The sequence below is a fragment of the Canis lupus genome, chromosome 22 (genome assembly GCF_048164855.1).
Source record: "Canis lupus baileyi chromosome 22, mCanLup2.hap1, whole genome shotgun sequence".
Taxonomy (NCBI): domain Eukaryota; kingdom Metazoa; phylum Chordata; class Mammalia; order Carnivora; family Canidae; genus Canis; species Canis lupus.
Window position 1 is genome coordinate 15,417,871 of NC_132859.1, and position 26,765 is coordinate 15,444,635.

Below are 26,765 nucleotides of genomic sequence, written 5' to 3' on the forward strand. Positions count from 1 at the left end.
AAAGACCAAATATTTCTTTTTTATGATACCATCCTGTTATTAGACAGTGTGTGTTTTTACTGTTTCAATAATACAGAGCTAGAATTGGCCTCTAACTGCTAGCCCACCCTCTACCAGGCTGTCCAAACCCACTCACACCCTGCTCATTCTCACCACACAGACCCCAGGGAACCAAGCTGAGTGTCTTCAGGTTTACAGCACAGTCAGTGGGAAGAGTTGGAATCTGAAGCCAACTCTTCAGGCTTGCCAGTTCATCATGATGTCCATCACACCACTCTGCCTCCTGGATGTTTTCACTGATGTGAAAAGCTCTGGGAGAGTCATAATCCCTCCATCCAAACAATAAACAAACCTGTACATTTTTCATAATGAAACACACAAAATACGTGAAGCTTCTAATATTTAATATTTGGTCTTCAATGTCTCTATGATATAGGAAAAGCCATTAGGGTTCGAAGCCAAGGGCCAAGAGAGAATTCTTGAGACATCTTTGGTGCAAAAAGGTGATTTTATTAAAGCACGGGGACAGGACCCGTGGGCAGAAAGAGCTGCACTGGGATCATGAGGACTAGCCTATTATATACTTTCAAGTTGGGAGGGGGTTAGGGATTGCATAAGTCTCTGTGGAATTTTGGAAGCAAGTTTTCCAGGACCTTGAAGGGGCTAGCTATTGTTGGGAAAAGGTCATTTATTACTGTCTAATAGAACCTTAGTCATGAGACCCTTCAGATGTCTATCATGGGCCATATGCTTGGGGGATGATTCCCCGTATTCTCAGGAGGTTTAGAGATAAAGGAAATTTCTAAAGGAATTTCTATATGTTAAGGTAGATTTACAGGGTCCTGGAGGACAGGCTAAGATTGCCTTTTGCCCTGGGCAAAGTATTAACATCCAGGCAGTTGAGTCCCTAGAGGAATGTCACTCTGTCTCTTTCAAGAACTTGCCAGTAGGCTCTAGGTAGTAAGGAAATTTAATAATTTTTCTTCTGCCTTCGTTTCTCACATCATCTATAGAACAAGAGCTCATGGTGATATTTACTCTAGGCACCTCCCTGCCAAATACCTAAGGAATGAGGAGGCTCTGAGCGAACATCTAATTCAGATTTTAATTTGATTGTTTTACTGGACAGACCCTATGCCAATCCCCTGCAGAAAGTTTTCATTCTGCTTTCCTTTCTTTTCTATTACTTGTCATTCCCCAAGTCGTTGGAGATTAAGGACATAAAGAAATGAAGATAAAGAATACTCCAGGTGATCTGCCATACTTCAGTAAGACAGCACCCCTGGACAACTGAGCTTTTGAAGACAATGCAACGACCCAGAAAAGAAAATGTGAACATTTTAATGTGACTTAATGTGAAAAACTAAAAAAAGATACAGAGTCATGCATAGCACGACTCTAATTTTTTAAATGCATACATACATATATATATATATATATATATATATATATGCTTGGAAAAGTTGGATGGAAAGAAATACAAATTTTAAAATGACATGGCACATCTCACCCTTCAGATTGGGAAAAAAATAAAAATAAAAAGATCATTCATCTCCAGTGGATGTTAGTCCCAATGGGGACCAATGTTTTCACATACTGTCGGTAAGAGGGTTAACTGGAACAGCATTTGTTAAGAAGAATTGATGGTCTAATTTAAACAGCAAACACATATACCCTTTGCCCCAAGAATTTGTATTCTGGGTATCTATTCTCAAAAAATGCTCTTTCACGTGTACAAAGCAGCAACAGGAAATATATATAAAAGTCTGAAAACTAAAATGTTCACCCATACGGCAATGGTTGGAGAATTACAGTTTGTTTACACAATGGAACATGATTCTTCCTTAAAAAAGAAAGGGGGGGGCACCTGTCTGGCTCAGTTGGTAGAGCATATGACTCTTGATCTCAATGTTGCGAGTTTGAGGCCCATATTGGGTATAGAGATAGCTTAAAAATAAAATCTTAAAAAAAAAGAAAAAAAAAAAAAAGAAAGAGAAGTAGGCTTAGATATGGATGTGGGTAGACCTCCAGATTCTGCAAGTTAAAAATGAATGAGAGAGAGTGTGCAAGTGGCAGCATCATAGATACAGTGCATATCTACTACATAGGTATCTCGTGTAGATAAGACATCTGCACATCTCAACATACAAGGAAATCTGAAGAAAACATGTAAACTTACAGAATAAGGTCTGCAAAGAGACAGCCTCCAAATTAATAGTGGTCGTCTCTATTGCAGACTTTTCAATATTTACTCATATATTTAATGCTTTGTTTTTACAATGTATTATGTACAAATAACAAAAAAAGGGGGCGCCTGGGTGGCTCAGTCGGTTGGGTGTCTGCCTTCGGCTCAGGTCATGATTCCAGGATGCTGGAATTAAGTCCTGCATTGGGCTCCCTGCTCAGAGGGAGTCTGCTTCTCCTTCTCCCTCTGTGCAGCCCCCTGACCCTGCCGGTGCTCATTCTCTCTCATAAAAAAACAAAAAACAAAAAACAAAAAAACAAAAAAAAACTAACTAAAAACAAAAAAACAAATAATAAAAAAAATATTAGTACTAACAACATAAATTGTTATGTTCTTAAGTCAAAACAGCAAGCTATGATACAGCCTATACAGCTTGAGCTCAATTACATTATAAGGAAGATATACAAAGCTGGACTCAGTGGTTTGAAACAGGGTTGGGAGTGGGACTTTTTACTGTTACACTCTTTAGAATTTTGAACCTATTGCTATTTTTTTAAATCAATAAAAGTGACAATTTTTAAAGAAACGCTGGAAAGAGAAAGTTGACTCAATGTTATGAGTGGTTATCGGTGGGATTACAAGTAATCTTACTTTTCTTTGAAACAAACAGAAGAAAAAACAAACAAACAGAAGAGTGGAAGACAGGTTTACAACTCTTTAAGTAGGTAGTGGGATCCTGGAAGACTTTTCTAATTTATAGTTTTCTGTATTTTCCAAACTTTCTGAAGCAAACATTTGTTACTTTAAAAAATTAGAAAGAAAAAAAAAAAGAAAGCTGTAAAACTTATTTAAATTATTTCTTAAACCAGGCAGTTAAGCAAGAAGTCACAAGACTTCTTGGGTACATGATAAGTGATAAAGAGACCAGTGGTTTTGAAAGAGCATCTCCTTTCAAAACTAATGCAACGTGAAACCTGATGTGTAAGAAAGATAAAATCAGAGTTTACTGGGAAGGGCCGGGTACCCCCAATGGGCAAAAGGAAGGTGCAGAAGGTGCAGAAGCCAGGGCTCTGGGAACGCCCTTAGGAAATGCACTGCACAGACAGATGGAGGAGGGGCCGTGTACTAGCTGGTCTGAGGGGGCTTCAAGGAAGAGGTAGAAACTGTTCCAGCTACAAGGGCAGGGAGGACACCAGTGGGCATGCTGGATGGTGGCTGGCATTTCAGAAAGGATAAAAAATGTACACAGCGGTGCAAAGGCAGAGGATACCCCTCCCTCCACTGTTGACAGATGACAGGCTTTACTCAGTCACTCACCAGTGAACAGGGTGGAGGATGAGGGAGCCACAGAAGGTTCCTGAACACATGCGTGACAGGCAGCAATGCGGAAACATCACTCCCGAGCCGCTGATGGATACACTACTGCATATCCATCCCACTCAAGTTTATAGCAGGGCACCCGCAGCCAGGAAGGCAGACAATTCTCTGGGCCTTGGCATCTGGGGGCCTGCGGCTCAACGCTATCCAAATGCTGGCTTTTGCCAAGATTGTGCTGCATTTGATCAGACTATCAGCCAGACAGGCTACGGGCCTTCCTCCAGTGCTATCCTGGAAGTCACCCACATTTCAAGGACAATGGGGCTAGGATCCCAAGTCACAGCTCACGGTGCTTCCCTGGAACTGAGATCGAGGCCTTTCATTCCACCACTTACCAGCTGCGGCACTCCAGGCGGGTTACTTAATCCCGCTGAGCTGGTTTCCTCACCTGTGAGTGGTGATTCGATGATTTATTCAACAAATATTTCCCAAACAACTATCTGCTATATGCCAAGCAGAGTTCTAGAAGCTGGGGATAAGTAGTAACCAAATCAGTCCAAAATTCTTCCCTCATGGAGCTTATATTCTAGTGGAATGTAAAATTACCCATTTCATGGGGCTGTGGAAGGGATTAGGTACTCCCTGAAAAGCATTTAGAGTATTAAGAATTCTGTATCTAATTCCAATGTGTGTATGGGATCAACCCCCTACCCCCATCACCAAGGAGTTCTTTGACACAGGCTGGGTGACCTACAGTTCAACTCAATTCTGACCCTACCTAACTGGGGATAACATCAAATCCCACAGATGAAGGCCTCGGCCCCACAAGACTGACCACATCCTCAGCACTTCAGAGGCCAACTGCAAATCCAGATGGTCACTTGTGCTTCTGACCAACTGGCAAACTGGAGGTTCCAACAACCTTCTCTTTGTTCAATTAATTTGCTAGGGCGGCCCACAGAACTCAGAAAAACATTTTACTTACTAGATCACCAGTTTATTACAAAAGGTTGGAACTCAGGAATAGCCAGATGGAAGAGGTGCAAGGGGCAAGGCATGTGTGTGGGAAAGGTCACGTAGCTTTCATGTCTTCTCCCAGGGTGCCAGTCTCCCGCATCACCACGTGTTTGCCTTGGAAACTCTTAGAACCCATCCTTTTTGTGTTTCTACGGAGGCTTCATTACAGAAGCATGACTTGAAATCCTTGGGCCATTGACAACTGATTCAACCTCCAACCCCTCTCCCCTCCCTGGAGGTCTGGGGCCGCGACTGAGAGTTCTAACCTTCTAAACGCTTGGATGGTTCTCATGGCAACCAGCCCCCATCCTTAGGTTACCTGGGGGCTTTCAAAAGCTTCACTTCATTAACATAACAAAAGACATCTTTATTGGTCCCATCACAGGAAATTCCAGAGGTTCTAGGGGGTCTGTGCCAGAAACAAGGACCAACAAATCTGTTTCTTATTACAAAACTTATCACAGGTTGTAAGGATCCTCCTTTTCTTATTTTGTCATTATGCACATTTCCTACAGCCCTTAGCACCGAGAAGGCACCTGCTAAACAACAAGGAACTGGTCTAAGTTTCCTTCTATGGATAGAAATTTCCTTACCTGGAAACAAAGTGCCATACATTCAGCCCTGAGCTCAGACTAGCATGAAGGTTCCTCTCTGCACCCTACCCCCCAGCACCGTCAATTCCACCTTAATACACAGGACTGGGTAAGGAGAAAGAAGGAAACCACCCTGGGGCTATTCTTCCCCATGATGGCAGCGGACTGCTCTGCTAAACCTGGCACAGCCCTCATTTCCTGGGGGACTTGAGCAAACCTGTGGGCTGTGAGAGCAGGTCCCTTCTCAGGCAGCGCTTTCATCCTTCTCGCCTGGATGCTAAGACCCTCAACGACTGTGTAGCAGCATGAAAGGGGCCCAGAGAGGTGACCCAGCCTCTCCCGAGAGGCCAGCCGGTGGCAAGGCCAAATCTCACTTAGTGGATTTCAATGTGCTCACGGGGTGGGGAATAGGCACAGTCGGGCCAAATTCTGAGCCAAGTGGCCAGAAGTATTGGTATGAGTTGAAAGGAGAGGGGAAAAAATTGTAAACCAACTTTAGAATCTCATCCTTGGGGCTCCAAGAAAGTCCTTCAACAAAAATCTAGCTGCCACATAGCTTGATATGTAATGACAGTTTCAACTTTCCTCACCGACTCCAGGCTGGTGTTCTGGTGCCAGCCTCTATTTTTATAGCTTGAGTAATGCCCGGGCAAAGAACCAGACAAGAATCGGAAACAGGGACAGGGCAGGAGAGGTGATGGCACAAGTAACAGGCCCATATCCTACTGGATCTCCAACAGCAAACCCTTCAGGGCAGAGGCTGGGTCAGCAGCCAAGCCTTCCTCCGATTCCTGCCCACCCTCTCCTGTAGTTTCATTCCCCTTTACAGCCCAGACTCGTGGGGATGATAGGGCCCTATCTGCTTTGTTTACCACTGTGTTAAATGAGTGAATGTCCACGCTACCCCACCCCAGGACTGGCACACTGGACTTACGCACCATTCCTCCTGAAACCCCACACGACCCCTCTCATAACTCAATGTCTGAAGCCCTTTCACTCTCTTGGTCCAGGTGCCTTCTTGACCTGGTTAACTCCTGCTCATCTTTTAAAAAAAAAAAAAAAAAGATTTTATTTTATTCATGAGAGACACAGAGAGGCAGAGACAATAGGCAGAGGGAGAAGCAGGCTCCCCACAGGGAGCCCAATGCGGGACTTGATCCCAGGACCCCGGGATCACCACCAAAGCCAAAGGCAGATAGATGCTCAACCACTGAGTCACCAGTGCCCCAACTCATGCTCATCCTTAAATGCAGCTCAAAAGCCAGCTCCTCCTGGAAGCTTTCCCTGACCCCAATGCTAGGTGAGGCCCTCCCAACATGGGGCAACCATAGCCTTCCCATAAGACTCATCAATGCACAGGCTTGGGTCAGCTTCCTTCCCTAGCTAACAACCCCCCCCCCAACACCCCCCCCCCCCCCCCCCCCCGCCCCGCACTAGATGGATGCAGGGCTGAGTACCAGCAGGTGCTCCGTAGGGGTGTGTAGGAAGAATGGGAGGGATAGAGGGAGGGAGGGCATCAAGAAAGATGCTGTGGATGGGGAAGCACCTGTCATTGAAGCCTACAACAAACTGAACAAGAACACTAAAACCCAGCAGATCAATGGATCATTGTCAATGCTTACTGAGAAAAAAATAGCAGGAAGTGGTTGGGGAAATATTTCTCAAATCATTGAAGTGGGAGGCAGAGGTCACTCTTTGCTGCATCCTCTCCTTTCCGGATGTGGGCTGGGTGCAGGCTGAAGGGGAAGGAAAACTGGAAGGCTAGATGAGTGGAGGCACTTAAAGGCTCACAGGCAAGGAGTGGTCATGGGCTTGGAGCTCCTCTGGCCTAGGGGTGCCGAAGGTCGTTTCTCCTGGGGTAATCTTCAATGGCTGAGGGGGATCAGTGATGACTCATTCCCATAAAGCTGTTAAGAATGTGTCCTGGGTCAAGAAACAGGGATCATAAGGACCTGCTACTGTCCTGCCGGCCTAGTCCCCAAACGTAGGAAAAGAAGCAGGGATTTAAGACAGATAATCCAGGATTTAAGACAAGGCCAGAGCCTTCTTAACACAATATTTCCTTGTAAGACAGACACCCCGAGTTGTCCCTCATTATTCATTCCTTCTTCCTTGCTAAGAGAATTCTGATGGGGGGCGCGGTGTGGCAGAGATTGCTGGCTAATTATGAAACCCAACTCCTCTTCCTCCTAGGCACCGGATCACGTGCTCCAGCCTCTCTTGCAGGAGGTGTGGCCGTGTGTCTGAGCCCCCACCAGTGGAATGTCAGTGGAATTAAGTCACCACCTCCAAGCCTGGCCCCAAAATTCTCCCACACACCATCCTCCATGCTCCTTCCTCTTCTGATTGATGTAAAACAAGCATGGCAGTCTTAAGAGTCTGGGTCCCTTAATCACCTCTTGGAGGTGTATTCCCCACAGATTAGGAATCGCCATTTTGGATTTTGTGTGACCAAAAAGTAGACACTACCTTATTTGGGTCTTTAAGCATATCTGGGTTGTTTGTTTAGCAGTGCGCCCACCTAACGATTCTTGGCAGCAATGTGCCCTGCTAAACACTCACATGACCCTTTAAACTGAGAGTGGTCATATGACACATGAACAGTCAGGGGAAGTCTGCTAGGGGTTTTGGGGAAAATGTCTGCTTTCCTGATAAAAGGTATTGATGCTGTTGGTACCTGCTTTCTGCCACAATCATCTTGCCACTGTGAAGGACAGGCCAAGAAAACAATGGAAGCATCGGTCCAGACAGACAGCTGTTGAAACTAAAACTAGCAACCACCTACCTTTGGACATCATGTTATAGGAGAAAAATAAGCCATTATTTGCTTTAGCCACTAAAGCAGGGATTTCTGTTACTTGCAATCAAAAGCAAACCTGATTGCTTTGCAACCACCCATTCATTCATTCACCCAGCCTTTACTGAGGCCTATTTCATGCCAGTCCCTGTGCTAAGGGCGGAAGAGTCAGAGACAGGCTGGATGTGGCCCCTGGCCTCCAGGAGCTCCCTAGCAAGCTGGGGAGACAGGTCCACAAGCAGACAACCCGCACACAGTGGGAGCAGATGCCGTCAGGGCACACAGTGTCCCAGGGGAGTGTGAGTGTTGAGTGGCAGGCAGGCATTGGGGCAACAAGTTCCCAACTCCCTTTCTGGCATTCAGCACACAGAGAAAACACTCCCCAAGCTAAAAAGCAAGTAAGAAGAACACACTATGCTCAACCAGGCCAACTGCAATTATTTACTGTATGTGGAGTTGTTACTATATGTTGCATCAATTAATGCAGCTGTTCTAAGATAATCAGCAGTCTTTTTTTTTTTTTAAGATTTTATTTATTTATTCATGAGAGAGAGAGAGAGAGGCAGAAATACAGGCAAAAGGAGAAGCAGGCTCCATGCAGGGAGCCCGACGTGGGACTCGATCCCGGGTCTCCAGGATCACACCCTGGGCTGAAGGTGGTACTAAACCGCTGAGCCACCCAGGCTGCCCAAATAAGCAGTCCTTAGAGCAAGATGCAACAGAGGAGGAAATAAAAGATCATATGCCACTAACACAGAAATGCTGTAAATTAGATGAACCAGGCAGCCTTGCCGACATCCTCCTGCCTGCTGAATGTTAGTCATCTCCTCAAATACACCTTCTTTCTCGAAAAAGACATGGTCATTTTTCACCTCGAAGACAAGAGCCAAAATAAAATCAACTGTCTATGCCATGACCTTCAACCATAAATGTCCAGGCTCTGATTTCTGGGTCTGCGTTTCCATTAGGAATTGTGATGGAGACAGACAAATTGGCGACAAAAGATGACCCCATCTGGGAAATCAAGAGGCTACCAAGACCAGAAAAGTCAGAGCACTCTGTTTAACTCAGTTCTGCCAACATACAAACAAATGGTTTTCAAAAATGAATGACATTATTTGCTCTGTTTTTATTTTCCAAGCATGGGGCAAGTATTAAAAAAATAATAACATGACAAAACCTCATTTACTTCAAATTCCAGTAGTTTAAAAATGAATAAAAATAAGCAGGCTCCTCATTAAGAGAGCTGTCAGGTTTCCAGTCTGACTGCCAACTTATTCACATAAGAGCTCCAGTGCAGAGCCAAGGGTGTACCAATCACACTCGCACCAGGCAGAGGGGCTCACGTTCCTTAGGCGGCAATCCCAGGCTCTCTAATCCACGGCCCACGGCTAGAGCACCTTGCCAGGCCCTGATGGCTGGGGCTAGTCGGGCAGGCTTCCAGTGGGAGTTTCTTTGTAAGACACACAGAGCAAGTGAGGGACCTCTCTTCTCCAGAACCAGTTATTAAACCCAAAGCCTACTGGGGCACCTGGGTGGCTCAGCTGGTTAAGCATCTGACTTCAGCTCAGGTCATGATCTCAGGGTCCTGGGATCAAGCCCCATATCAGGCTCTATGCTCAGTAGGGAGTCTGCTTCTGCCTCTCTCTCCCCTTCTGCCCCTCCCCCTTCTTCTGTGCTCTTGTTCTCTCTCTCTCTCTCTCTCTCAAATAAATAAAAACTTAAGCAACAACAACAAAAAAAAACAAGCCTATCAACACAGTTTCCCAGAGATCTTCACGGTTCTGGCTATGGCAGACAGGAGAAGCATAATCGTCTGGCCGCCTGCCTCTGGCAAGTCCCCTACCCACCCTGAGGAACAGCTGTGCCATTCCTCACTCAGAACCAGGTCCCTCATGGTATTGCAGGCTTCTAGGGCTGCTGAAAGACTAGTCCAGAGCCATGGCCAAGGCAGTAGGCTGTCCACCAGGACCAAGAACAGTGCTGGCAAATCAGGTGAGTAAATACTGAGTTTATGGTCTCTTATCACACTTCCCACTACCAACCTGAGGCCAAGAGTTATAGTGAAAAGATTAACAACCAGCATGTGTCAGACATAGGCCAATCAACTGCGTGCCTACCTTGAACAGCTGGCAAGGCCAAGTTACACCAGTGTGTACCTGCTGAAGATCATCAGCTCCCCCACCTGCCATAGTCAACCCTTTATAGGCCTGCCCTAGGCTCTCATGACCACAGTACGTGGCCAAGAGCCAGGTGAATGCCTGGGAAATGCCTGTACTACCCTTCATGTCCTTCACTGTGAACTTGAATATAGTGTCCTCTGTTCCAGGGGGACAGAAACTAGGTGTGTCTTGTCCATTCTCCTATATCCATCAACTCAGTGCAGCTGGCTGGCACCATAAACAGATTTTTAAGGAATTGTAACAACAACGAATATTTTTAAAGCCGACCGTGTGCTAAGCACCGTTCTAAGTCCTCATCAAGATATCTCACTTCAGCCTTACAACACTAGCCTCTCAATTTTCATCATCATCGTCTCAATTTTACAAATGAAGAAACCGAGGCACAGAGAGCTTAAATAACTTGCCCAAGTGTACAGAGCCAGTAATGGCAGATCCAGGATTCAAAGCTAGCCTGGCTTCAGAGTGAAGAGTCTACACTCTCCACTCCTGCACTAGTGTGAATATACAGACTCAGGTACTCCAGTATTAGGAAGTCATCACTAGAGAGAACCTCTGAAATCCACAAACCCTGAGAAATCCTTCCAGGAAGTTTCTGGTGGTGCTAATCATACATTGTTTTTGTCTCTTTGACCTGTAGAACATTTTAAAGAAAGCCTACTTTTACCCCCTAAGCAGGAGACTACCTATAATTTTCAAATAACTATGTAGCCACATTTGGTTATCAAGCAACTGCAGCAGGAATATCTAGGTTTACATAGTATTTCCCTGCTCAAAAGTTGAGCCTCTGAAACTCTCGGTGGTCCCCTGTTCCCATCTCTAAGACCACAGACTTGCTGGAAGGATTGAAGGAGATCATGGACTCAGTCGCCCATTTATATGGTAAGGTACTGCATAAGCATAATGTTTCATCACATTAGTATATTTTAACAAAATGACTGATTAAAATTTCTATACTCACCAGAATTCCATACTTGTCTATACTTCTATGGAGGTTCCTATTTATATCTCTGCACATTTTATTTTATTTTATTATTATTATTATTATTTTTTATGATAGTCACACAAAGAGAGGCAGAGACACAGGCAGAGGGGGGAGCAGGCTCCATGCACCGGGAGCCCGATGTGGGATTCGATCCCGGGTCTCCAGGATCACGCCCTGGGCCAAAGGCAGGTGCTAAACCGCTGCGCCACCCAGGGATCCCTCTCTGCACATTTTAATAACGAAGTTTAAAAGTCAGTAACTTATTTTTATAAGATGGTGTCCCTCCATTATTATTTTTGAGCTTCCAGACATCTCTACTATAATAACATTCCTCCACCTTAATCCAACTGCTTCTTTCATTTGAGAAGCATAAAAGAGTTAACAAGGCGGTAAATGCTTTATTCTAACTTCAGATTTTCCTATATTAGATGACAAAATTAGCAAGCAAGAGCTTCATTTTCTTTTATAATTTAAAAGCTCAAAATGATACGGCTGTATCTCTGAAGGCCTAATGTTTGGTATTGGATCCAAGAATGAGGGAGGTCTAGGAAAGTAAATTGTGGTTTTGCTAGTTGGAAAGACACATGTCTCCTTCTAATTGAGGGGTAGGATGGATAGTATTCAAACTATTTGTAAATTCGGTGTAAATTATGACTCTAACCACAAATGAGCAGAGAGGAAGGGAGTGTGTGTGGGGGGGTGTCAAAACCAGGTGCAATAATGCTCATCTTAGTTTATTTTTTTTTAATTTTATTTATTTTATTTTATTTTTTTTAGTTTGTTTTTTAAAGCTCTGGTTTCCACGCTCTTGATTCCGGCTCTCTCTAAGGAAGTCAGTTATACACAGAGGCACAGAGTGGTAAGCACATGACCAAGGATGCCCCCTAACATGCAAACATGAATGTATAAGTTGGGGAAGTGACTGGGCAAATAGAATTTTTAAGTTCCTACTGTTATTTGAGTTCCCCAAATTCTCTTTCCACCCCAGCACAGAGGCAGTTCCAGTGCTGTGTGTCGTGCAGGAGGAAGAGACCGGGCACAGGGTGGAGGAGGGAGCGTACATGGATGAGCCAGCCAAGAGCATGTGGGAAAGGCTGCCTCCTGGATGCAGGAATGACTCCACCAGGCTCCTCCAAGTTCATTTTTCAATCATTTTATCTTTTTAATCATGTCTCTTCCCTCCATGCTCCTCTCTTCATTACCGACTGAACCATTCCTTTCCAAAAGCCAGGAGTCTCCCCAGCCAAGGCCCAATAATGCTCAGAGCAGCCTCCCGGTTCTGGGGGTGGAGGCGAGCAGGCTGGAGTCTGTGGCTCAGTTAGATAATCCTGACCCTCCTGCCTTCTGAACTCAGGGCACTCTGTGAGTCATTCCTGGTCCACAGGTGCCTCCTCGTGGCTGCCTGGCAGGATCTGCAAGGCTGAGGGTCTTCAGCAGGCCTTAATCCATCTGTCAGGCTACCCAGCAAGTTCAAGAAAGGACCCTGGAAGGCTGCTTCTGTCAAAAGGCACCATCCTATCAGAAGGCAGCTGTCACCTCTTCTTCACCCCCCATATAAGGGTGCACAGACCCTGCCAGCTGTTTATCCTTTTCCACTCCTCTCTGCTCCCCACTCAGCATCTCAGGTATGAGGTGACTCCCCAGAGCCAAACCCCAGACCAACACCACTCAAGCCATTTCCAAAGGGGCACAACCCTCCCTTCAAAACCTGGGCTCTCCCACTTTGCTAAGGCCAGCGCCTTCTAGAAACCAGAACAGTGGGCCCAGCAAACCATATTTCAGATTACTGTGGCGGCTATTCTTCCCATCTCAGTGACTCTGCTCCTGATGGTCACTCGTCTACCAGAATGTGCGCACCTGTCCTTATCCACCAACCAAAAGCCTTGACCCTTCTGTTTTTCCAGGACCCTTGATAGCCTCCCATCCTTTTCCCTACCCACCTTGGGATAGCAGGCACCACCACCCTCTTCACCCTCTCCCTCTCTGTCTCACTCACAAACTGCAGGCATTAATTAAGCCTCTTCTAGAAAACAGATTTTCACCAGCAGTGGGAATTCTGGGTAAGAGCCAGACCCAGAGACAGAGACAGTCTGGGTAAGAAAGATAAGCCCTTGACAACCCCAAACCTGTGGGCAGTACAGGTTCTCACATCCAAGGAACACTCTGAACGCCAGCCCTTCCTGGATTCCCAACAATAGATGGCATGAGGCACTCCCACTCCGTCAGCCTCTGGTTGCACTCCCCTGGGCTGGCCTTTGACAGAGGCTGAAAAGCTGGACTTTGCTCAATGTGTCAGTGGGTCACAACCACCTCTGACATACAGAAACGTCATCGTAGAACACCAGCATCTCCCCTCCCCCCCAAACCCCCAGAGCTGCAAACCATATTGCCAGCAATGAGAAGTGGTACTCTCAGTTCTCCATGGGAAAGTTCTCTGGAGTGGACAGCAACCACTGGACTGAGGATGGTGCAATCTGAAGCAACTGGCAGGGCTCTGCAAGTGACACCTGGTCTCCCTGAGTGCTTCCTCCCATCACAGACAGGGATGAGGGATGCCTTGAGGGGGTGTGGCTTAGGCCACAGCTCAGAGGGTCTTATAGGTCAAGCTCTGCAGGCCTCATTCACTCAGCAAACAGCCTTAGGTCACCAGAGTGCCCCCCACTTCCTCACCCCAATTCTAGGATAAGGACAATTCATTTCCTTCATGGAGTTCTCAACGAGGTTAGAGACACACCTACCAGAGCCTGACCCATTAACTGAGCTCTCTGCCCCAAATAGGCATGAAAATGAGTTTCTCTCCCTTCCTCTCTCTCTCTCAAAATAAATGAATAAATAAATAAAAATAAAAATAAAAAAAGAGTTTGTCTCCAGTGACATTCCGTACTTTAAAAACAATCGATCAATTCAAGGATAATGTTTTGAAAACAGAGCAGCACAATGGAAAAAAATGTAAGTCATGGACTTGGACTAGATTCAAGAGGGGGATCCATTTTTTCCCTCAACACTAGTACTTATCACTTAAAGGGTGCCAGGCTGGGTGCTGACAGAGACGGCTCCAGCCTGAAGGCACTCCTGGCCAGTGGGGCGGCGGGCAGTCAACAACTCACCACCCAGCAGTACCATGAGGACAGAGCAGATGCCCGCAGCAGTCTCTGGGCACTCAGAGGGAGCCCACTGTGCCCCTGGACGACCTTGGGCTAATGACTTATTAATTCACTCTTCAACGCTGAAAGAATACTGAGCCGATTCCTATTCGGGCTAATCAATAGGAACAAAAAAGTCACTGATCCTGCAGCTTCACAGACGCTCCGAGTGCTGGGCTGCGAGAGGCCAAGGGGCCCATCCCGGCCCGGGTGCCCCACCGCAGCAGCCTCCGGGGCATCAGCAGGGCGGGCTGGCCAGGAGTTAATCCTGGAAGCCAAGAATCCCCCACGCGTCCTTTCTCTGAAACAGGCAATTAATTTAAGCCAAGACTTAATGGAAGCCAGGAGAAGGGCCGGGGCAGATCAGGCGCTGGCTTTCAGGCCGCGACCCATACATCTCCACCTCCCTCTGGGGAACCCGAGGCTTCTCAAACCATCTGCTTTAACCTCTCTTCCCACAGATGTCCACCGAGCACCAGCACCTCCGAGGAGGAGCAGCTGCCCAGCTCCCCGTTTGCAGTCAGGTCACGTTTACAAGGCTGGGCCGGGCAGGGTCGGCTCTGCACTCGGGGTCACCCGGGGGGGGGGGGGCGGGGGGTGCAAAAAGCTCTGCAAAAAGCGACCAATGTCCCCAAGTTGCGAAGCCCTTCCGGGCCCCGCCGGCCGTCCACCCCACGCCTCCCCACGCGTGCCGATCGAAGCCCGCACATCCCCCGATTCCACTTTTTGAAAGCCTGCGGAGAAAGCCCCCTCGCGTGCCCAGGAAGGCCCGGCCGCCGCGGGGAGGGGCCGCGAGCAGCGCAGCGACGCGGGAAACATGGCTCCGCGACCGCCCGCACCGCTCGTCCTCTAAGCAGCCACAGGTACAACCTGAAAGACCGCTGCTGCCACAAGGAGAGCCACCTGCTCGAGGCCAACTCCGTGTCTGTGCGTGTGACAAAGAGGAGACCGCGACCGACGAGCAGAAGCAACGCCGCGGGGGGGGGAGGCTGAGCCCCGCGGGGTCCCCCCCCCCCCGGCACCCGGCACCGCAGCCCGCGCGGGGTCCCCGGACTCCCTACTCCCTGCGGCGCGGGGCGCGGGCGGCGGGGCCGCCCCCCAGAGGCCGCCAGGAGGCCGCCGCCCTCTCACCTGGAGGCCGCGGGTCGGGGATCCCGGGAGCGGGAGCTCGGGCTGGAAGGAGGCGCAGGAGCGCGCGGGGCCGGCGGGGCGGGCGGGGGCGGGGCGGGGGCTGGAGCCGCCGGGGGGCGGGGGGGCGAGGGCTCCCGGGTCGTCGCGATGGTGACGGGGGTGCAGAGGCTCGGAGACGCGGGGCTGCGCGGAGTCGGCGGGGCGGGGGGGGCCTGGGCGAGAAGGCGCGAGTCGGGCGCTGGGGTTTGCGGCGGGAGCGGGAGTGCAGGGGGGGACGCGGCTGCGGGGTTCGGAGCCCGCCCCGCCCCCCGCGCTACTCTCCCACCGGAGACCCTGCCCGCGCGCCCCGGGCTCCGCGCGTCCGCGGGACCCCCCGGGGCTCGATCACCCCCGCCTGCCCGCCGCGAGCCTCCGCCTCCCACTCACCTTCCTCCATGGCCCCGGCCCGGCTCCGGGCCCCGCTCCGCCGCTGCGCGCCCGCCGCCCGCTCGGCCCGGTGCGGGGGGAGGCGAGGGCGGCGCGCCCCGACCGCCCGGCAAGCCGCAGCGCCCCCTGCCGGCCCCGCGCCGCCCCGCGCCCCGCGCCCCGCGCCCCGCCGGGCGCCCTCGAGCTCCGCCCCGGAGGCGGCGATGCGGGGCGGACCCGCCCGGAGGAGGGCGCGGGAGGGTTTGCGGAGAGGACGCTGCCCCGGGAGCCCGAGCCGGCCCGCGGAGCGCGGGGGGGCCGAGGCCGGGTCACGGGCATCCCGGGCGCGTGGGCAGCGCGCGCCTCCCGCAGCCGCACTTGGCCTCGGGGGCTGCGCGCGCGCACGGGCCGGCCTGCGCCCCGCGTCCTCGGCGGCCGGGATGCGCGCGTGCCGGAGGCCCCGGCCGCCGGGGGACCCCGACCGTGCACCCGAACCCTCACGACTCCTGCCCCCCCCCCCCCCCCCCCGCCTTCCTCCCGTCTCCCTTCCGGCACCGACCACATCCGGCCGCGTGTGCCAACCGTAGACCTGCAGGCGCCCGGGGCAGTCGCGGCCGCCAAGCCCCGGCCTCGCCCCTGCCCCCCTGCCCGGGCCGCGCCGCCGCGGTGCCCCCCGCGCTGGAAGCAGAGCCGCGTAACGGGGACGCCCGCGAGGCGTGTGGTTGACCCCGACGAGATCCAGCCCGGCTGGCTCATTTCTGTCCAGTGCTGGATTCCAGCTGGTGGGAAGAACCAACGTGTTTTCTCTGTGGGAGATGATCTCACCAACTATGCCTGTCGGGCTTTTGGTGCCTGTGACCCCCGTGTCCTAGCACAGCTGGCCTTGAACAAAACACACTGTGAGTGTTTCACTCCTCTTCCCTTTCAAGAAGCCCTTTCTGGGGGAGCTCCTCGTTTGGCCTCTCCCTTCCCCCGTGTACTGATGGCTCCTACACTGTAGCACACCCAGATATTCTATCCATGTCTCTGCCCGTTCTCTGCTTTTCTGTTTAGAACTGCTCAGAATTTCCCACACCAGAGCCTTCTGCTCCCACTCCCAACCCCATCTATCCCATGTGGTGTCATCACTCCCCAGCCCATCCAGGATGCCTTCCTCCCCCTGAAGGCTCACGGTCCACTGGGTGTTTGCTTCCACACTCGGCTAGCCTGCCCTTCTCACCTCATTCCTGTGACACCCCTGCCATCCTGACTCCTTCCTGCCCCGACTGGCACACAACCCCTTCCATTCATGAAGCCAGGGCCACGTATCTCTCATGAGAAAAATCTTTTCGCTGAGCCTGGAGCATCACCCCCGACTCACCTGGTTCTCAGTCTACCCATCCCACCCAGCACCCCTCCTGCTGACTGTCCTCACACTGATTCCCGACCCGCTCCTTTGCTGGCGCTTGTCTCCCTCCACTCACATGGATTAAGAGCACATTCTGCTGTGAATGACAGACAGTGCAATTCCCACTTCCTTAAACAAATAGACAAAAAGAATTGGTTGGCTTATGTAAATGAAAAGCCCAGGCACTGCTGCCTCAGGTCTGGATTTAGTTCTAGACACTGAAGAATCCAGAGAGTCGCCATCTCTCAGCTTTGCTTCCTTCTGCATGGGACCCCAGCAGATCCAGGCTCACAACCTCACAGCAACAAGTCCAGCAGAGAAAGAGCTTCTCTTTGTCAACCATCCCACCAGGCCTTGGGCCTGGCTCTCATCAGCAGGAGTGGGCCACCTGTCCCTCCTGTTCTCCCAGCCACCGTGACCTCGAGGTAGGTTGGTTTCCTCTCCGTCTCTCAGCTGCCTTCTTGTCCCCCACAGGGAATATGTGGGTGCTCCTGGATCCCTTCTCCGCCACAGGGGGGCAAAGGTGACAGATCCTGATGGTGATCGGGAGCCATTTCCGTGAAATATGATGCACCACCACTTCACTTTGGCATATGGCATTCTGGGGCAGAGTTCCAAAGAGGAAGTAGGCACAGGGTCTCTCTGCTTTCATCTTTCTCCTTAACCTGCTGGGATTTCTTTTTCTTTTCTTTCTTTCTTTTTGTTTTTTTTTTTAAAGGTTTTATTCATTTAATAATGGGAGACACAGAGAGAGAGGCAGAGACATAGGCAGGGAGCCTGCTGCGGGACTCAATCCCAAGACCCAGGATCATGACCTGAGCCAAAGGCAGATGCTCAACCACTGAGCCAGCCACCCAGGCACCCTAGGATTTCTGTTGTCATACCATACCTCTTCCTAGATCAAGACTTGGCACAAAGGTGGCCTCAGGCCCCTCAGGGAACTTGGGCATCATGTTCTCCTTAGACTCATCACCTCCAGTCTCTTTCCTCACATTGCCCATTCCCTGAGGACTTCCATGCCACCTTCCATTCTGGAGGAGGTATCCCCTTCCTCCTGCCTGTGGACTTTAGTTCTGAGTGGTACCCATGCTGTCCTGCTTCTAGGACAGCAACACCTCATGGCTGAGCTTTATGGAAGAAGGGCTGTAAAGAAAGAAAAAGAAAAGATTCCTATGGGAAAAAAATATATGAGGAAATAATCTCAAGACCATTATTCCCATTCAACCTCTTTCCTTTGTGGTTGCTGAGGGGACAGGATGTCATCGGCTTAAAGCAGCCAGTGGTCATCTGGCCAGCACCTGGGGAAGCTGTACCAGAGATTGTAGCTGACAGAGAGGGAAGCAGAATTGAGAGGCAGCTTTCTGTCATGCCTGAAACCAGGACCTGGATTTTTTCAATTACATTGTCTAATAAATCCCCCACATCCCCCCAACAAGTTAGAATTAGATTTTCTGTCACTTGCAAGCAAAAAGTCCTGAGTACTACAAACCCATAGCACAGTGCCTGGCACGTTGGTTCCCACAGAATAGGAACTGATAAATAACCGTCGTTATAGGGATCCCTGGGTGGCGCAGCGGTTTGGCGCCTGCCTTTGGCCCAGGGCCGGATCCGGGAGACCCTGGATCGATTCCCACATCGGGCTCCCGGTGCATGGAGCCTGCTTCTCCCTCTGCCTGTGTCTCTGCCTCTCTCTCTCTCTCTCTCTCTGTGTGTGACTATCATAAATAAATAAAAATTAAAAAAAAATAACCGTCGTTATTTATCTGATAGAGGAGCAAGTGATGCCCAGTGAAGAGTGTAAAACAGAGTAGAGATGAAAATGTGTGATGCCATCGGTTCACAGCTTTGGTCCCCACCCCTCTTTTTTTTCCCAGTCTGTTCCTTTGTCCTTTCCCCATATGTCTTGGCCCACAGGGAAACTATCCAAATTCAGTGAAAGCTGAACCCATCCATCTTATAAAAACAGTCTCAGGCTCCCCCAAGTTATGAATATTCTGCTAGGCAGCTGCCATTTGCTGAATGAATATTCTGCTGACATTTGCTGCCATTTCACACAAGCAATCCCTGCCCAGACCAAGAGCAGCCAGGAGCAGGTGCCCATCTTTAGTTCAGTTTCAATTCATTAAGCAAAAATTGAACAAATATTTGTCCAGCCGCCTTTGTCTTGCACTGAAGCCTTAGAGAAACAGTGGGCTACTACCTCACCCTTAAGGGAACTTAACTACAGGGGAAGGCAAGTAGTCTAGGACAGAAGCTGAGATAAGATAACAATACCAGAGGAGGGGGTGGGTGGTTTATTTACACCGGGTCCTAAGTTCCAAAGGTCTGCTGCCTGCAATCCTGCCTTCCAACAGAATTATACATCCATACAAAATACTTCCCTTGTGCCCACCACTGTATCTAGGTTACAAATATTATGTTTAAATTCCATTTATCATAGGTTTCAGTTCTCTGATGATTAAAGGACTGCCCGTTCACCGTAGAAACTTGGAAAAATACACAGGATGCAAAAATAAACACGGAAATAAAAAATATCCATAATTTATTTCTGTCGATGACTCTAGCACAGAATATCAAACTAGGCCACCGAGAGAGGAGATTGTCCGATGCAAGCTTCTACCTCACTGCTGACAACACCGGGCCTCAGGAGATAAATATCTTACAAAAGGCTAAAGGTCATTTCAGAGGTTCTTGCAAAAGTGTTGTACTCTCCCTAACACTTGCATATTTAAAAAAAAAAAATGCAGTGAGAGCCTCTCAGCTTCAGGGTGGTCTGTTCTCTATTATTTATGTATGCATGATTCATTTTACCGCTGCAATCCCTTCTCCCTGCCGCAGGCTTATTATATAAACCCCTTCCCCTCCTGAGAGCAGCTAGGGAGGGCAAATCCATTTGACCATCTATCTGGGTGAAATTTAATTAGAAAGGCAAATCTGGACGAACAGAGCACAAAATAACCACGTTAACTAAAAATAAGAGATGGCTCTGAACCTGACCTAGCGCCAAAAAAGATCACAAAGAACTGAAGTAATTTGTTGAATCATAGATCTAAATACTCATTTTTGTCTTCTAAACGCTGAGCTCAACTGAAAGATGTTTCTAAGAAAAAAAAGGAAACAAACAAGCACTAGATGAACTCATATGAATGTCATTTAGAAATCATAAAGGGACAACAAAGATTCTGGCAATCTATTTAATCTGCCAGTGTCTGGCACATATTTCATAAAACTTGGATGAATGGGGGCGCCTGGGTGGCTCATTTGGTTAAGCATCTGCTCAGGTCATGATCCTGGGGTCCTGGGGTGGAGCCCCGCATCTGGCTCACTGCTCAGCAGGGAGCCTGCTTCTTCCTTTTTCCCTCTGTCACCCCCTCCCCCTGCTTGTGCTCTCCCTCTCTGTCAAAAAAAAAAAAAAAAAAAAAAAAAAAAGGATGAATGGATGAATGGACCAAGAGTCCCTCCCTCTCAGTTAGAAGCCAATCAGGGGACAAGAGAAAGGAGCCTGGTGAAGCTTTCTATGGTCTCATGGGGTTCGTGTTCCTGAGAGAGGTGGGACCACGTAACACCCCAGACTTCCAGTGAAGACCCAAAACAGAAAAGATGGAAGCTAGGAAAAAGCCTTGAAATGCCAAAAGAGGGGGACCTGGGTGGCTCAGTGAGTTGAGCGTCTGTCCTCCGCTCGTGATCCTGGGATCCTGGAATCGAGTCCCACATCGGGCTCCCTGCTCAGTGGGGAGCCTGCTTCTCTTTCTCCCTGCCCCCTGCTCCTGCTCTCTGTCTGTCTCACATAAATAAATAAAATCTTAAAAATAATAAATAAAATGCCAAAAGAGGGGTGCCTGGGTGGCTCAGTCAGTTGACCAACTCTTGGTTTTGGCTCAGAGCTTGGGGTCATGATCTTAGGGTTGTGGGATGGAGCCTCAGGTCAGGTTCTGTGCTCATAGCTGGAAATTCTGTACCTCTCCCTCTCTCTTCTCCTCTGCTCCTCCCCACACCATCCCCCCACCCCGCAGTGCATGCTCTCTCTCTCAAATTAAGAAAAAAAATGCGGAAAGAAAGTCATTGCCAATGGAGAATTCTGTGCCCAAAGAACAGGGGACTAAGAACAGTCAGCTTGTCCAAAATCATGGTGAGAAAAGGGGAGATCTGGAACTAGAATCAAGGCTTCCTGAACATTTCAGGGTCCTTTTCACTGAACTAAGGTGGGTTGTTTTTTTGTTTTGTTTTATTTTGCTCCATAGATATGTCTTAAAGCACTGATGAAAAGAAAACAAGACATCTCAATATTATTTAGAGAGGAGATGAAAAAGTTTATCTTCAGTTTGATTTTTTTTTTTTTTTTGGAAATTGCATTCCAAAGCCAGTTGGGGTCACCCATACTCTCTCTCAACGTACTCAGGTTACTTATATTTTTTAACACTGGCTGAGTTGACTTGGGTTCTGAGATTCTTTGCCTCCAGCCCAGGATTCTCTGCTGAGCAACAGACAAGAACATCCAATATTTGTTCAGTGATTCCACCTGAATCTCCACAAACTCCACCATGTTTTTTTTTTTTTTTAAAGATTTTATTCATTTATTCATGAGAGACACACAGAGAGGGAGAAGCAGGCTCCTCACAGGGAGCCTGATGTGGGACTCCATCCCGGGACTCAGGAATCACGCCCTGAGCTGAAGGCAGATGCTCAACCACTGAGCCACCTAGGTGTCCTACAAACTCCACCATGTTAAAAGGGAAAACTTTGTCTGATGTTCAACCTGGTGTTTCCTGTCTAGGGAATAACACATCAGCCACTTTCCCTAGTGTGAAAACTAGAGCTTGGGAGGCATCCCTCTCTCCCTCATCCCTACATCTACCTTTTCCAGCTCTTGTTAATCATACCCTGTTTAAATATTCCCCGCATTTGCCCACTGTGGTTCTCCCCATCATTGCCATCGTCCAAATCACACATCTGCTTTCTATCAGTAGAGAGTAGTTTGCGCTTTCTAGAATTTGACGTAAATTAAACCATACAGAATGCATGCTTTTTGTTTTGTTGCTGGCTTTTTTCACTTACTTAGCATAATTATTTTGACATTCAGCCATTCTAATGTGTGTATTTTTTTTAAAAGATTTTATTTACTTATTCATAGAGACAGAGAGAGAGGCAGAGACACAGGCAGAGGGAGAAGCAGGCATCATACAGAGAGCCTGACGTGGGACTTGATCCAAGGTCTCCAGGATCATGCCCTGGGCTGCCGGCGGCGTTAAACCCCTGTGCCACCAGGGCTGTCCTAATGTGTGTATTAAAAATTCGTTCTTTTTCTTGTTGAATGTTATTCCCTTTTAAAGATATACCACAATTTGTTTATCAATTCACCTTCCAATGGACATTTGCATTGTTCCCAGTTTGGGCTATTACAAATAAACCTGCTATAAACATTTGGGGACAAGTATTGGTACTTGTATTAGTGGGCACACATTTTTTTGTATTGGTACTTGTATTAGTGGGCACATGTTTCCTTTTTTTTTTTTTTTTTTCTTTGATTTTAGGTAACTGTCTAGATATGGTGTGGCTGGGTCATATGGTAGGCATATGTTTAACTTTTTTTTTTTTTTTTAAGTAATCTCTGCACCCAACATGGAACTTGAACTTACAACCCTGAGATCACAAGTCCCATGCTCTACTAACTGAGCTAGCCAGGTGCCCCCATGTTTAACTTTTAAAGAAACTGCCAAATTGTTTTCTACAGTGTTTATATCATTTTACATTCTCCAGCAGTATATCAAAATTCCTGCTGCTCCATATTCTTACCAACGCTTGCTACATATGATCAGTACTTGAAATTTTAGCCATTCTGGTGGGTCTATAGTAGTATCTCACTGTGGTTTAAATTTGCATTTCACCAGTGTTTAAAGATGTTGAGCATCTTTTCATGTACTTATATGCCATTTGTATATCTTCCTTGGTGAAGTGTCTGTTCAACCTTTAACTTATTTAATTGGGCTGTTTGTCTTATTATTGGGTCATGATTGTTCTTTATGTATTTTAGACACAAGTCTTCGTCAGACATACATTTTGCAAACAATTTCTCCAAGCCTATTTTTTTTCCAAGCCTATTGTTTGCATTTTAATTTTCATAACAATGTTTTTTAAAGGCAACATTTTTTTATTTTGATGAAGCTTAATTTGTTGATTTTTTACTTCTTAGTTCTTGATTTTTGTGTTCTCTTTAAGAAATCTTTGCCAAACCCAGTGCCAGTAGGATTTTCTCCTAACTTCTTCAGAAGTTTTACCTCTTACATTTAGGTCTATGATCCATTTCAAGTTAATTTTTGTAGAGAGTGTGAGGTCAGAGTGGAGGTTGAAATTTGCATATGATTTCCAATTGTATTGTCATCATGTGTAACCATTATCCTTTCCCTATTGATTTGCCTGGGCACCTTTGTTGAAAATCAATTGTTTTATACATGTTTGTCTATTTGTGACCTCTATACTCTGTTCCATTATTTTGTATATCTATCTTTATGGCAGTACCACACAGTCTTTATTATAGGAGTTTTTTTTTTTTTTTTTAAGATTTTACTTATTTATTCATGAGAGACACCCAGAGAGAGAGAAAGGCAGAGACACAGGCAGAGGGAGAAGCAGGCTCCATGCAGGGAGCCTGACGTGGGACTCAATCTGGGGTCTCCAAGATCACACCCTGGGATGAAGGTGGTGCTAAACCGCTGAGCCACCCAGGCTGCTCGTTCTTTCTTTCTTTCTTCCTTCCTTCCTTCCTTCCTTCCTTCCTTCCTTCCTTCCTTCCTTCCTTTTTCTTTCTTTCTTTCTTTCTTCTTTCTTTTCTTTCTTTCTTTCTTTCTTTCTTTTTTTTTTTTTTAATTTTTTTTTTTAATTTTTATTTATTTATGATAGTCACAGAGAGAGAGAGAGAGGCAGAGACACAGGCAGAGGGAGAAGCAGGCTCCATGCACCGGGAGCCCGACATGGGATTCGATCCCGGGTCTCCAGGATCGCGCCCTGGGCCAAAGGCAGGCGCTAAACCACTGCGCCACCCAGGGATCCCTCTTTCTTTCTTTCTTTCTTTCTTTCTTTCTTTCTTTCTTTCTTTCTTTCTTTCTTTCTTTCTTCTTTCTTTTTTCCAAGATTTTACTTATATAATAGCTTTATAATGAGTTGTATTTATTTTATTTTATTTTTATATTGATTGATTTTGTTACTAAGCTTTTTTTTTTTTATTGGAGTTCAATTTGCCAACATATAGCATAACACCCAATGCTCATCCCGCCAAGTGCCCCCCCTCAGTGCCCATCACCCAGTCACCCCACCCACTTCCCCTTCCACTACCCCTTGTTCATTTCCCAGAGTTAGGTGTCTCTCATGTTTTGTCACCCTCACTGATATTTTCACTCATTTTCTCTCTTTTCCCTTTATTCTCTTTCACTAATTTTTATATTCCCCAAATGAATGAGACCATATAATGTTTGTCCTTTTCCGATTGACTTATTTCACTCAACACAATACCCTCCAGGTCCCTCCACATCGAAGCAAATAGTGGGTATTTGTCATTTCTAATGGCTGAGTAATATTCCATTGTATACATAAACCACATCTTCTTTATCCATTCATCTTTCGATGGACACCGAGGCTCCTTCCACAGTCTGGCTATTGTGGCCATTGCTGCTATAAACATTGGGGTGTAGGTGTCCCGGCGTTTCACTGCATCTGTATCTTTGGGGTAAATCCCCAACAGTGCAATTGCGGGGTCATAAGGCAGATCTATTTTTAACTCTTTGAGGAACCTCCACACAGTTTTCCAGAGTGGCTGTACCAGTTCACATTCCTATAATGAGTCTTAATACTAGGTAGCACAATCCTCTGATTTTGTTCTTCTTTTTCAGAATTGTTTTGTTTTAGATCTTTTCCATTTCCATATAAATTTTAGAATCAGCTTGTGAATTTCTACAAAACACTTGCTGGGAATTTTATTGGGATTACATCAAATGTATAGATCATTTTGAGGAGGTTGAAGAACTTAATATGAAGTCTTCTGAAACATGTGCACCATATTTATTTAGGTCTTCCTTACTTTCTCTGACAATGTTTTATTGTTTTCAACGTATAGGTGTTATACACAGTTTTTGTTGAATTTACCGCCAGTGGTCCCATATATTTAATGCTGCTATAAATGGAGTTGTTTTAAAAATGTCCAATTGTGGGGATCCCTGGATGGCTCAGCGGTTTGGCGCCTGCCTTTGGCCCAGGGCGCAATCCTGGAGTCCTGGGATCGAGTCCCACGTCAGGCTCCTGGCATGGAGCCTGCTTCTCCCTCCTGTGAGAGACTCTCTATCATAAATAAATAAATAAATCTTTTTTAAAAAGTCCAATTGTTCATCAATAGTAGAGTTGATATAAATACAATTGATTTTTGTATATTGCTCTCGTATCCTGTGAACTTGCTAACCTCATTTATTAGTTCTAGTAGCTTTTGGTAGATCCGTTTAAGATTTTCTATGGAAAATCTTAATGTCATGTGTGAATAAAGAGTTCTTCTTCCTTTCCAACTGGATGCCTTTTATCTCTTTCTTACTGCACTGATTTAAACTTCTAGTAAAATGCTAAACAAGAGTGCTGAGAATGTTTATGATTTTAAAGGGTCTTTGAGTCTTTCACCATTAAGTATGATGTTATCTGTGAGCTTTTCGGTCCCTTTTATCAGGGTGAAGATATTCCTTTCTATTTCTAATTTGCTGAGAGGTTTTATCAACAATGGTATTGTTGGAGTCTGTCAGATACTTTTTATCCGTCCATTGAGATAAATAATTTTTCTCTTATCTCTGTTAATATAGTATATTATACTCATTATTTTTAAATGTTAAGCTAGTCTTGGATTCAGGGGATGAATTCCACTTGGTCATGATACATTATCCTTCTAATACATTGCTGGATTTGATTTGCTAAAATTTTGTTTAAAATTTTTGCATCTATGTTCATGAGTAATATATATATATTTTTTTTGTTCATGAGAAATATTAATCTATAGTTTTCTTGTAAAGTAATTCTCTGTTTTTGCTGTCAGACCCATGCTGGCTTCATAGAATGAATTATGAAATGCCCATTCCTATTTTAGTTTCTGGAAAATGTTGTGTAGAACAGGTGTTCTTCCTTCCTTAAATATTTGGTGGATATCACCATGAAAGCCACCTACACCTGGAGTTTCCTTTGTGGGAATTTTTGACAATGAATTTGCTTTCATAAATAGATATGATTGTCCAAAATATCTATTTCTTTTCTAGTGATGGTAGATTGTGTCTTTGAAGTAATTTGTCAATTTCATCTAAGTTGTCAAACATATTAGCATGAAGTTGTTCCCAATATTTCCTTTTCTATTGACTCCACTTTCTACCGATTTCTACCATCACAACCATCCCGCAACCCCCCCAACCCTACCAACCTCACCCCTCCCCCATCCGCTCTGGATGCTCCTTCTCAGTCCCCTTGTAGTTCTTCCTATGTTCCCTGACCTCTAGGGAGGGAGTTGAAGCCCCAAGGCCCCGTGCTGGTATCCTGCCTTCTTTTTCCCATTCATTTCCTAGATGATTTCATCCAGCCCAATAGCTCAAAATGCTGTCTAGATGTTTAG

At 47.0% G+C, this 26,765-nt stretch overlaps 1 protein-coding gene and 1 long non-coding RNA gene across 19 annotated transcripts in view; one reads left to right on the forward strand and one right to left on the reverse strand.

The window, feature by feature from the left end:
* PXYLP1 (2-phosphoxylose phosphatase 1) overlaps nt 1–15,862 on the reverse strand; it is a 72,477-nt gene extending 56,615 nt beyond the window's left edge. The window contains exon 1 of one of the 7 annotated variants that reach the window (XM_072792479.1): nt 15,775–15,862. Coding sequence is in view for 1 of the 7 variants with exons in the window: in XM_072792493.1 (XP_072648594.1) it covers nt 15,775–15,784 (10 nt within the window). In the remaining 6 variants the exon portion in view is untranslated. Of the gene's footprint in view, nt 1–15,348; nt 15,416–15,774 lie in introns of those variants that run through there. The other 6 variants (XM_072792493.1, XM_072792490.1, XM_072792484.1 and 3 more) reach the window with 6 other exon arrangements.
* Nucleotides 15,863–16,324: 462 nt separating this feature from the next.
* Nucleotides 16,325–26,765, forward strand: part of LOC140613934 (uncharacterized) — a 31,477-nt gene continuing 21,036 nt past the window's right edge. For 3 of the 12 annotated variants that reach the window (XR_012014859.1, XR_012014862.1, XR_012014867.1), the window contains exon 1: nt 16,664–17,565. This is a non-coding gene — a long non-coding RNA (uncharacterized lncRNA). The other 9 variants (XR_012014857.1, XR_012014864.1, XR_012014868.1 and 6 more) reach the window with 7 other exon arrangements.